Genomic DNA, 12500 nt, shown 5'->3' on the forward strand with positions numbered 1-12500 from the left:
TGTGTGTGTATACATACATACATACATATATATATATATATATATAATATATAATATATATATCTATATATATATATATATATATATATATACCAACACATCAGATTAGCTAATGATCCTCAGTGTACTTTAGTGGCAGGTCAAAGCCCGTGGTCGGGACCTCGTGCATAAAGCCATCATCAGCGCGATTACGTGTCTTTGTTTTCGTTTCCATCAACTTATTCGTGAGGAAGAAAACCGACTGTGCATTTGTCTTCGTCTAACCGATGCAAAGACCCGAAGACATATTTCCCAAAGTCGAAGTCATCACGGGCAGTCATCCTTACCCTCCTACCCCTCTCCCACCCCCCTACCCCTTCTTCCCCCTCGCCAAATACACAACTCGTAGCCCCCCCCCTCCCCTCTATTCCCCATCCCCTCTGCTCCCCTCCCTTTACCTATCTACCCTCATCCCTCCCCCCTCCCCCCATACTTCTCCCCCTTCCCCCCTCCCCCCAAAACACTTCTCGGGAACCTGTATTTAGCGCCGTGTCGCCCCGTCCAGCCCAGCTTTTCTCTGACCAGTGAGTGTTGAGTGAACAATCCGTGTCGGAGGAGCGAGCGTGTGATCTCTCGCTCACTCTCGCTCACCATTGGCGACCTCCGGGAGTGGCGACGGTGCATACGAATTTGCGCTTTTTTTGTGTGTGTGTTGAGTGTGTGTGCGAGCGAGTGAGTGTCTCGTCTCCAGTCACTCTTCCTCTCTCTCTTTCTCTCTCCTTGTTCTCTTTTCATCGACGTCCCTTTTTCACTGCATTGTCATCTCTCGCCCCTTCCTCCTTTGTTTCCTATCGAGCGGAAAGCGAGAGAGGAAGAGAGGAATAAGAAGCAAGCACACGCCAAAACAGTCTCCTCCTCCTCCTCCTCCTCTTCCTCCTCTTCCTCCGCCCGCCCGCCCGCCCGCTCACTCTGGGACGCGGAGGTGTGGCGAGCGACTGCTTCCATTGGTGGTTTAAGGCCGGTGTATATAACCTTGGCTCTTTGAATCCCTTGCAGTGGAGAGAAGTCATCCACGCAACACGTCGGTCGGCTGTACCTCCTCCTCCTCCTCCTCTCCTCCCAGCACCGAGGTTGCCCGTCGACCCTAACCCCCCCTCTTCCTCCTCCTCCTCCTCCCCCCTCCACATACCCCCTTCCTTCACGAGTCTCCTCCTCCCCTCCCCCTCCCCTCCTCCCCCCGTTCCCCCTCCCTCCTTATTCTCCCCACGCCACTACCTCTCTCTCTCACTCTCACTCATTCGCTCTCCCTCCCTCGTACCTTTTCCTCCCGCCCTCCGTCTCTCACTCGGTCACTTGTCTTGACCGTGCGTGCGCTCGTGCTCGCGGCTCGGTGCGCTTGACTGACGCCGGAAAAAAGCAATGTCGAGTAACTGATCCTGTCACACGGACGTCTGTGCTCCCGCCGCCCTCCCCGCGCAGTGCTCGCCAGGGGCGCTCCCTCAGTGTCATTCGTCGGGGATTTCGAAGGAAGAACTCGAATCCCCACACCCCCTCCCCCTCTCCCGCTCTTCCCCCCCTCGAGTGTGTTTACCGTGGACCAAGTGTGAGTGTGCGCATCATGTCAGGACGCCCAAGGACTTAAGAACAGAAGGAGGACGACGACGACGACGCCCCAGCACAGGATCTTTGCATACGTTACACCTGAGTCCGCGAGTTTTGTTGATCGAACTTGCGGCCAGGACTCCCCCCGCGCTGCCGGACGCACGAACGTTCCGCGGCGTGGAGAGTGTCGTACAACCTCTTATCAGTAAAGGAGCTACATTGCTTGGCCGTCTCCCAGGCCAGGAGCAGATAATAGTCATCCTAAGGACTCTTATCAAAGGTGAGTGATTCTCGAAAGCGATTCCTTTTCTGCGGAAGGGCGTTTGCGTCCCAGTGTGAAGGGACAGGGGCTTGGGGAGCTGTGTATTTTCGTGGGTTATGATTCGGCCGCGTGTGATGTGCTGGAATGAGAAGGGAGTGGAGTGAATTATTAATGGTCCTTCGGCGAGAGCAGAGGTAGCTCATTTTTTTCCTGTGAACGACTCCCCTCCAGTTGCAAGAAAAGGTAGGATCTAATGACGCCATTACTTTGAATTTGTCAGTCAGGGCTTTACGTGCATAAGCGATCAGTCAGTTTACCCTTTGTTCTGGGGACTCGGGCCCTGCATTGTTCAGGGAATACTCGTCTAAAATGGAAATGTGACTTTTAGGCTCTCGTCCCCTTTTTAATTGGGGATGTTCTTAATCTTATATCCCCTTTGTAACCATGGTAACCAGATTACATGATAGCATGAACTGAATTTATCTCCCCCCACCCACCATACCCCCGCATAGATATGGAAAAAATCCACACTTTTAAGTTAAAAATTTCAAAAATTTACAAAATATAACCCGAATATATTCAAAATACCGACGATAAAAATCCAGACATTTCTCTTTATATAAGTCTTCTCTCTTGTCTTCGGTTCTGCCTTTCCAAAATCGTCTGCATTCACCGTTGTCGAATCTCGCTTCTCATTCTCCGTATGTGGGTTACTAGTAGCGCTTGAAAGTTTATATATATATATTTCTCAAAAGTTTTTCCCACAGTTTTTTTTTCTCGTGAGATTATTTTTATATCGTAATGTTTTTTTTTCTCTCGATTTAATGACATTTCTTCGTGTTTAGTAACGTAGGCGTGAGATTTTTTAAAAGTTTGTTCGGTCGCGTGGCCTAAATATTTTTTATGGTCATCCATGTTTTTTTGACAATTTCTAATTCATTTATACTCTTGATATAAACGTCTATGTATACTGATGTATATATTTTGATCTATTTTTATTGTTATATACATATATATTTGTATAGTCTTTAATACAGACACTCACTCATTGAGTTTTTTCATGAATCTTAGTTATGTAAATGCCTGTTATTGTTACTAAGCATTTTCATTCACTACTACATATACATTTAATTTTGTTTCGTGTTTAGTTAATATTTAGTTATTATTATTATTGTTATCATCATCGCCAGATCTCATTCTCTTGATGACTATTATTCTTATTTCTTCTTAATATAAATACTTAGAAATATTATTGCTAGCGGCACAGGCACTCGTGGTTCGTTCAGGCAGTTTCCGACTGGGTTTTTTGGGGATTTCTGGCTGTGGCGTGACGTCATAGAGAGAGAGAGAGAGAGAGAGAGAGAGAGAGAGAGAGAGAGAGAGAGAGAGAGAGAGAGAGAGAGAGAGAGAGAGAGAGAGAGAGAGAGCACCTGTTGCTCTGCTTATCTCCCGTTGGTGAGAGAGAGAGAGATAGATAAATAGATAGATAGATAGATAGATAGAGAGAGAGATAGATAGATAGATAGAGAGATAGATAGATAAATAGATAAATAGATAGATAGATAGAGAGAGAGAGCACACACACCTGTTGATCTTCCGATTCCCCGTCACCCTTTTCCACAACCTGTTGCTTCTCTTGCAGGGGGAGGAGGGGGGGATGTATATTGGGATGGGGGGGAGGGGGGGCAGCGGTTAGGAAGGAGGAGGAGGAAAGGACACGAGGGAGGAGAGGGGTAGGAAGGACGGGAGAGTGCAATGGCTGCAGTCTAAAAGGATGAGGGGTAGAGGGGAGAGGAGAGGGGAGGGGGAGTAAGAAGGGAGGGTACTCAGCAAAGTGGGTAGGGGAGAGAGAGGTGGATGGAGGGGGAGGAGGAGGGGGAGGGGGGAGGGGGCATAGCGGTCACTCTATCCCAACTCAACCGGAACCGGAAACGAGAGACCAAAAGCTATTCAGCAGACACGTTGCTGAGGAGTTCACCTGCGAGTGATTGCGCGTGCAAGACGAGTGGATGATTGAGCAGAGAGGTGAGTGAGTAAGTAATAATGAAGAGGAAAGAAAGGTAGAAAGAGAGAGAGAGAGAGAGAGAGGCCGAGAGATAGAGAGACCGAGGGAGAGAGAGAGAGAGAGAGAGAGAGAGAGAGAGAGAGAGAGAGAGAGAGAGAGAGAGAGAGAGAGAGAGAGAGAGAGAGAGAGAGAGAGAGAGAGAAAGAGAGAAATAAAAGGTGAAAATAAAAGTGAAGTATAGATAAAAGAAATGAAATCAATGAAGAGGGAAAACGAAGGAAAAGAAAGCGAGCGAGAGAGAGAGAGAAGAGAAGAAAAACGTTTTCTTCTTAGAAAAAACATACACCATGATTCGCAGCTGTCAAAACGCCCCTCGGACTAGTTTCCGGTGCGTCCGCCCTCTTCTCCCCTCTCCCTCTCTCTCCTCTTCTCCTCTCTTCTCTTTCTCCCCTCTTCTCCCCTCTTCTCCTTTCCCTCTCCCTCTCTCTCCCCTCTCTCCTCTCTCCCCTCTTCTCCCCTCTCCTCTCTTCTCTTTCTCCCCTCTCTCCCACTCTCTCCCTCTCTCTCCCTCTCTCTCCTATTCTCCTCTCTTGTCCTCTGTCTCCCTTCTTCCCCTCTCTCTTCTCTCTCTCCTCTTCTCCTCTCTCTCCCTTCTTCTCCCCTCTCTCTCCTCTTCTCCTCTCTCCCCTCTTCTCCTCTCTCCTCTCTCTCCCCTCTTCTTCTCTCTCTCCCCTCTTCTTCTCTCTCTCCCCTCTTCTCCTCTCTCTCCCCTCTTCTCTTCTCTTCTCCCCTCTTCTCCTCTCTCCCGCTCTCTCCCCTCTTTTCCTCTCTCTCCCCTCTTCTCCTCTTCCCCTCTCTCTCTTCTCCTCCTCTCTCTCCCCTCTTCTCCTCTTCCCCTCTCTCTCCCGTCTTCTCCTCTCTCCCCTCTCTCTCCTCTTCTCCTCTCTCCCTTCTTCTCCCCTCTCCCACTCTCTCCCCACTTCTCTTCTCTTCTCCCCTTCTCCCGTCCCATATTTCTCTCCCGCCCCCCTCCCTCCCTCCCTCCCTCCCTCCCTCCCCCTCTCTTTCTCCTTTTTTTTTTTCTCTCTCTCTCCTCTCCCCTCGAACGTTATCAGCACCATCCCATCCTCTCCCCTCCCCACCCCCCCTGTTAGCCAAGATATCGCCCCCCCCCCTGTTTTCCTTTGACGTAGGCACATGTTGTTTCCTCTCAAAGTGTTAAAAACTTGTTAGTCATAACCGGTTGTCTAATTTTTTTTTTTTTTTTTTTTTTTTTTGTCATGTTTAATTGTTTCTTTTTATTTACTTGTTGAAATGTCAGGTGGAAATGAGGTAATTCTTTGAGATATGTAATTCTGTTTTTGAGAAATGAAATTTTCTGAGACATTTGCAAATTCGGGTGAAAAAGGAGAATTTTATGAATGGGTGAGGTTGTCATTTACGGTGTCTCTTGTATTTTATTATTTTATTTTTTTATTATTTTATTATTATTATTATTATTATTTTTTTGTAATTAAATGAATTTATTTAGAGGAGAAAAATGTTGCTGCTATGTGTGATTATTATATCTTTCGCTCTCTTTTTTCTCTCGTTTATTTGGAATCTTTCTCTCATTGTGACATTCCATTTTGTGATTTTATTTCAAATTGTCTCTCATTTTCATTAGTACGTTTTCGCTCCGTTTTCTGTTTGAATAATTTTTTATGTAAGACTTTCATAATTGTATATTATTATTATTATTATTATTATTATCATAATTATTGTTTTGTTTATTATTGTTCTTATTTTTACTATTATAATCATTGCCATTATTATTATTATTGGTAGTAGTAGTAGTAGTATTGTAATGATTATTATTGCTGTTATTATTCTTTCGTTATTAATTCTACTACTATGCTAATACTACTATTATTTTGATTTTATTATTATTATTATTATTATTATTATTATTATTATTATTATCATCATTATCATTATCATTATCATTATTATTATTCTATTATTATTATTATTATTATTATCATTATTAGTATTATCATTCTTATCATTACTACTACTACTATTACTATCATTCTTAACATTAGTTTTGTCATCATTATTATAACCATCCCCACTAACCACCCCCCTCTCCCCCTCTCCCCCCCAGAGCCACCAAGATGCCCGTGGACCTCCGTGCCATCTTCGGCAACGTCTTACACCTGTTCAAGAGTCGCGCCAACCAGATCTGTGCGGCGTCTTGCGATGGCCTTGTCTTAAGGATGCACTACAGGTGGACTTTTTGCCTCCTGATGGGGATGTTCCTGACGGTCTGGTACTCGTGGTGAGTGTCCTTTTTTGGTACTTGTGTTGTGGTTGTGGGTGGGGGTGTTGGGGGTTGAGGGTGTGTGGGGGTGTGGAGGGTGTTGGGGGTGTGGAGGGTGTTGGGTGTGTTGGGGGTGTGTGTGTGTGTGTGGGTTTTTGTGTGTTGGGGGTGGGGTGTGTGTTTGTGTTTGTTTGTTTGTGTGTTTGGGGGTGGAGGGTGTGGGTGTGTGGGTGTGGAAGGTGTGGGTGGGCGTGGGGATGGGTTTGTGTGTGTGTGTGTTGGGGGTGATATATGTGTGTGTGTGTGTGTGTGTATGTTTGTGTGCGTATGGGTATGTGTGTCTGTGGGTTATCTTAGTGTCTGCCGATGCGAATTTTTCTCACGGTTTAGTAATCAAGGAGATTCCTTGATAGTTTTTCCTTCTTATTATTATTGCTCTCTGTTGTTTTTTGTTTGCATTTGTCTGTTGGTTTTTGTGGCGGCTGTGGTGCGTGAGTTTGTCTTTGAAGTTCTGTCTGTGGTTTGTGTCTCATTGGTCACTTCTCTCTCTCTCTCTCTCTCTCTATCTATCTATCTATCTATCTATCTCTGTCTCTCTCTGCCTCTCTCTCCACCTCCCTCACCCTCACCCTTTCCCTCTACCTCCCCCTCACCCTCCATCTCCCTCTCCCTCTCCCTCCCTTCCTCCTCCTTTCTCCTTCTACTTCTTCTTCTCTCCCCTCTTACCCCCTCCCTCTACCCTACACCCACCCCTACCCCTCCCTCCCTACCTCTCCCCCTCCCCCTCTTACCCCTCCCTCTCCCTCCCTCTCCCCCTCCCCCTCCCCTCCCCCTCTTACCCCTTTCCACCTCTCCCCTCCCTCCCCCTCCCCCTCTCCCTCCCTACCCCCTCTTACCTCTCTCCACCTCTCCCCTCCCCTCGTCCCCTCCCTCTCTCCTCCCCCTCCCCCTCCCACTCCCCTCTCCCCCCTCCCAGTCGACGCTACGACGAAAGCACAAGACGGTTTGATCTTTTAGCATTCGAGCGATCCTGTCTGAGACAACGAGATGAGATTGCAAATAAGTGTGTCTTGATTGCCTGTTCGGAAATGTTCGACAAGTCAGGCGAGTCGGTTGGCAAGTCGGGCGAGTCAGTGAGTGAGTGAGTGAGTTAGGAGAGTGAGTTAGTGAGTAGAGTTAGTTTAGTGAGTTAGTTAGTTAGTTAGGTGAGTCAGCAAGTGTTGGGGAGTTAGTTAGAATGTTATAGGAGTGTTTAAAGGTAATGACGAGTTAGTTAGTAAGTCATATCAAGATAAGCGAGTTAGATAGAGCGAGTTGAGTAAAGTCAAGCAAAGGCAAAGCTAGGAGAAGAGATAAGTAAACAAGCAAGCAAGCAAACGGGTAAGAAAGTAAGCAAGTGAGACGAAACGAAGCGAGGGAGTTTGTTGTTTCAATTTCTTTTGTTCGACGCACCTTCTTTGAAGGACCTCGCTCTCTCTTTCTCTCTCTCTCTCTCTCTCTCTCTCTCTCTCTCTCTCTCTCTCTCTCTCTCTCTCTCTCTCTCTCTCTCTCTCTCTCTCTCTCTCTCTCTCTCTCTCTCTCTCTCTCTCTCTCTCTCTCTCTCTCTCTCTCTCTCTCTCTCTCTCTCTCTCTCTCTCTCTCTCTCTCTCTCTCTCTTTCTCTATCTCTTTCTTTCTTTCTCTATCTCTCGATATCTTACTCTCTCTCTCTCTCTCTCTCTCTCTCTCTCTCTCTCTCTCTCTCTCTCTCTCTCTCTCTCTCTCTCTCTCTCTCTCTCTCTCTCTCTCTCTCCCTCCCTCCTTGTTGCGCAAAATGTTGCCATCTTGCAAAGCTAAGCAAGATGTTTGTTTACGTAGATGGTAGCGATAGATGCGTATATTTTCTCGCGCGCGAGAGAGAGAGAGAGAGAGAGAGAGAGAGAGAGAGAGAGAGAGAGAGAGAGAGAGAGAGAGAGAGAGAGAGAGAGAGAGAGAGAGAGAGAGAGAGAGAGAGAGAGAGAGAGAGAGAGAGAGAGAGAGAGAGAGAGAGAGAGAGAGAGAGAGAGCACTATCGAAGGGTACAAGCGACCTCATGCGTTATTGATAGCTATATCGCCTTGTAGGATATTCATCATAATGGACCACATTCATAAGGATGTGTTGATGAATCATGCAAATGGCGCGACATGCGGAGGAGGAGGAGGAGGAGGAGGAGGAGGAGGAGGAGGAGGAGGAGGAGGAGGAGGAGGAGGAGGAGGAGGAGGAGAAGAGGAGAAGGAGAAGAAGGAGGAGGAGGAGAAGGAGAAGGAGGAGGAGGAGAAAAGAAGGAGAAGGAGAAGAAAAAGAAGAAGAAGAAGAAGGCGAAGAAGAAAAAAAGAAGGAATAGGAGGAAATGTCGAATATTAATAATAAGAAGAGAGAAAGAGGGAGGAAGAGAAGTGGGTGGAAGGGAAGGAAAAGGAAGAAAAGAAAAAGCATAGGAGAAGAAGAAGTGTATAAGGCATAGAATAAGGGAGAAACAGCAAGAGAAAGATAAGAAAAAAAGAGAAAAGTGATGAGGACGAGATGAAAGCAGAGACGAAAGGGGACGCCTCCCGTTTTCTTTCAGTTCCTCGTTTTCTGTGGAATCTCAATGGCGCTTTTGCACGTGTAAAGGGATGTCTTTGAATGCCTTGTTACTCGCTCCTCACGGCCTTCAAGAGTCACCAGAAAGGAAGAGGAAGAGAAGAAGAAAGAGAAGGAGAAAGAGAAAGAGCTACATAGGATAGAGGCCGATTGGAAGAGGGACATAGAGGGAACAGAAGTAGACGCGAGGTATATTGAATGATAAAAGAAAAAAAAGGAAGAAGAATGAGGGGAAGAAAAGGGGGAGAGACGAAGGAGGGGCTAATCGTAGAAGCGAGAAGGGTGTGTTTAGAGAGGGGGTTAGGGAGGGGGGAGGGGGGAGTGGGGGCTTATTGCGGAAGACGCTCGCACATTAAGTATCTCAAGACACACGTGTTGGGAGCGACTCATCTTTGTCTCCGGCGTCTTTCTCTCTCTCTCTCTCTCTCTCTCTCTCTCTCTCTCTCTCTCTCTCTCTCTCTCTCTCTCTCTCTCTCTCTCTCTCTCTCTCTCTCTCTCTCTCTCTCTCTCTCCTTCTCTCTTTCTCCCTCTTCTTCTCTCTCTCCTTCTCTAGTTTATCGACGTTTCCCCTCAAGTGCCTTTTTCTTGGACATACTTCTCTCCACACCAATTACCAGCGGATTATTATCGTTTCAATAAGGGTCATTCTCCTTGGTTGATTTATGTCTCCGTGATCATTATCGGCAGAAAGAACAGGTCAAAGGTCAATCGCTAATGAAAACACATGTTCAGTCGGCAACGCGGATCACGTTTGCGTTTTCTTTTGGGGTGACGGAGCGGAGGGGAGACTGTTGCAAATGAGGACTGGGACGATTCAAGGGAGGGTTATCATCCCCGGGTGTTATGATTGTGGTGTGAAAGTGGTAAGGCTTGTGATTGTTGACTTTGATGATTATTGGTGAGTTTATCTTGGTCTTAGTCTCTTCCCTCATCTCTCTCTCTTTCTCTCTCTCCCTCCCTCCCTCCCTCCCTCCCTCCCTCCTTCCCTCCCTCCCTCTCTCTTTCTCCCCTCTCTCTCTGTCTCCCTCCCTCCCTCCCTCCCTCCCTTCCCTCTCAGGACATATACGTTAAAGCCGTGCCGATGCCTAATGCTTACCGCAGCCACCTAATTCTTGCTGTTTGTTTCCAGGTATTACCGTGACGTCATAAGCTGTGTCTCGCACTTCAACGCCGAGACTCAAGTCCGACTCGACTACATCAACATCTGCCTCTCGTATCCTTACGTGGAGGACAGCGGCTCGAGGCGCTACCTGCTCTTCTACCGCTGGATCTCGTGGTCGCTGCTGGTGCTGGCCGGCGTCTACTACATCCCGCGGAAGATGTCGAAGAACCTGGACAACTCCAAGTGCAAGAAGCTCCTCGAGGACCTGGCGGCGAACTCGAGTCGCTACGACCAGGCGGAGCGCGAGCTGGTGGACCGTGCGTCGGGCTACATCCTCTTCAACCTGAAGACGCACAACGGCCTCTACTGGAAGTTCCTCTCGGTCAACGTCATGGCGCTCGTGGTCGACGTCTTCGCCATGCAGTACCTGGACTTCATCCTGCAGGGCCGCTTCATCCAGTACGGCTTCAACTCGTACCCGTTCAACAGGGACCCGCGCAACTTCACCGACTACATGTCCCAGACGTTCCCGCCCTTCGCGTCGTGCGAGCTCTCGATCGAGAACCAGCTGACCAACCGCCGCACGGAGAAGCTCGGTTGCCACCTCACCATCATGGAGCTCTACGAGAAGGTGTTCCTCGGCCTGTGGCTGTGGCTCATCCTGCTCACGCTCACCACCTGCTGCTACCTCATCTTCCTGGGCCTCATGTGGCTGCCGAGGATGCAGCAGTACCTGCTGCGCACGGCCAAGCCGGGCCACGCCAACAGCAAGATGGGGAGCGTCATCGAGGACGCCATCAAGAACTGCAAGATCGGCGACGTGTACCTGCTGTACCGCGTGAAGCAGCACCTCAGCCACGCGCGCTTCTACGAGCTGCTGGCGCGCGTGTCCAGCCCCAACCCCTACGCCAAGCCCACGCCCGGCGCCCCCGAGCTCGACAAGGGCAAGGGCGCCCCGCCGGACATGGGCAAGCAGCAGCCCATCCCCGACTCCCTCCGCCAGCGCGGGCCCATGCCGCAGGCGCCGCCCATGAACCAGAACTTCTACCACCAGCTGCTGGCCAACCCCATGATGGCCCGGCCGCCGCACCCGCAGGCCATGCCGCCCAACCAGCAGGCGATGCCCATGCCGCCCAACAACAAGGACGCGACCAAAATCTTAGTCGACTAGTCACGACGCAGGCCTCGTAGCCCGTGGGTTGTGCCATACCTTAGGAGCGACGGAGAACAAGCCACTACTTAAAGACAGGCGGAAGGGAGCGACGAAGAGTCGGAAACAGCAAGAATCCTAGTCAGAAGGTGCAACGATCGTCTCCCCAGACATCCCAAGATTCCTCCTCTCATCTTGCCAACTGAGTGTGCACCGATTTTTTTTTTTTGATTGATTGTGTGTGATATTTAGGTTTCAATTACGGTCTTTCGGGATGAGGAAGACGTTAATAAGTGACGTGCAGGCTTGCTAGCGACGCGGCTGTCAAGACACCGGCCTTTGGGTCTGACCAAGGGACCCAGCCGGACCCAGTTATGTGTATCCTTGTTTTTGAAAAATCCCTTTTTTTTAAACCTTTTATAAAACATTTTTAGATTTTTTTTTTGTGTATGAATCCTATTGTTTTGAAAAATTGTCCATTTTTTATATACGAACACTATTTTTTTTTTCGAAAATTGTCTTTCAATTTTTTTGAGACCTTTTTTTATACATACGAATCCTATATCCTGAAAAATGTCTTTCAATTTTTAGATGTATAATTTGGGACCAGTGTGGGTTGATCCATTTCCAAATGCGCTCGGTTTGTTGCATTTTTATTCATATATATTTTTTTTCTTACCTACAGTATATGAATGCATTGCAAGCTAGGTTTGGGAGAAGCTTTATATATATGACGTTCCTAAACACTAAGGTCGCATTTTTTCCCCGATTCATTCATTTTGATTTTATTGTTATTATTATGATTACTATCATAATTACGTTTTTGGTAATGATTATTATTATTATTGTGATCACTATCATTTTTTTTTTTATTCCGATAAAGTTCATGACATTTATGACACTGTGTTGACATGGTGTGCTGGACACTCATGGCATTTCAGAAAAAAAAGGAAGAAGTTCCTCTACTTACCCCCCTCCCCCCTCCCCCTGCCCCTCCCTCCAATCCATCCCTCCCCCTCTGCCCCCTCCCCCCCACTCCTCTCTGGGGTCAAGTTTTGGGCATTAGTTATAATTCTATTAATTTCTGAATAAAGTTGTGTTAGGTTTTATTTCGTATAATTTGTCGATATAGAAATGTATCATCAAATTGTATTTATCGCGAGAAAAAAAATGAAATAAAATTTTAGAATATAGAATTAATAGAAAAAAAGTGATTTTTTTTAGAGAAAAAAAATATATGCCCCGTATTCTTGCTTTTTTAATCTCACAGCATACTAATGGCATTTATATAATGAAGATACACCCCCCTCCCCCGCCCCCGCCCCCTTCAATATCCAAAGAATTCATCGTTTTAGTGAATTCATTGTCATTTTGTTTCGCCCAAAGCTTGCATTTCTTTACATTTTTATATGTGTATATATATTTTTATTTTTTACCTGATTATTATTTTTTTTTTGGCAAAGGTCGCATAAAATGTAAGACGCTTTGATGTTCA

The 12500-nt window shown here is 47.1% G+C and overlaps 1 protein-coding gene across 2 annotated transcripts in view; it reads left to right on the forward strand.

Moving 5' to 3' along the window:
- The first annotated feature begins 1031 nt into the window (after positions 1 to 1031).
- The window catches only part of LOC122267151 (innexin inx2), an 11928-nt gene continuing 459 nt past the window's right edge, over positions 1032 to 12500 (forward strand). Inside the window, exons 1-3 of one of the 2 annotated variants that reach the window (XM_043037153.2) lie at positions 1032 to 1861; positions 5995 to 6168; positions 9883 to 12500. The exon at positions 9883 to 12500 is cut by the window's right edge and continues 459 nt beyond it. In XM_043037153.2, the coding sequence (XP_042893087.1) occupies positions 6005 to 6168; positions 9883 to 11026 (1308 nt within the window). In that variant the 5' untranslated portion in view covers positions 1032 to 1861; positions 5995 to 6004 and the 3' untranslated portion in view covers positions 11027 to 12500. Of the gene's footprint in view, positions 2087 to 5994; positions 6169 to 9882 lie in introns of both variants that reach the window. The other variant, XM_043037154.2, reaches the window with a different exon arrangement.

Source organism: Penaeus japonicus, unplaced genomic scaffold (assembly GCF_977035675.1).
Source record: "Penaeus japonicus unplaced genomic scaffold, GWHDUDI00000001_assembly GWHDUDI00000023, whole genome shotgun sequence".
Taxonomy (NCBI): domain Eukaryota; kingdom Metazoa; phylum Arthropoda; class Malacostraca; order Decapoda; family Penaeidae; genus Penaeus; species Penaeus japonicus.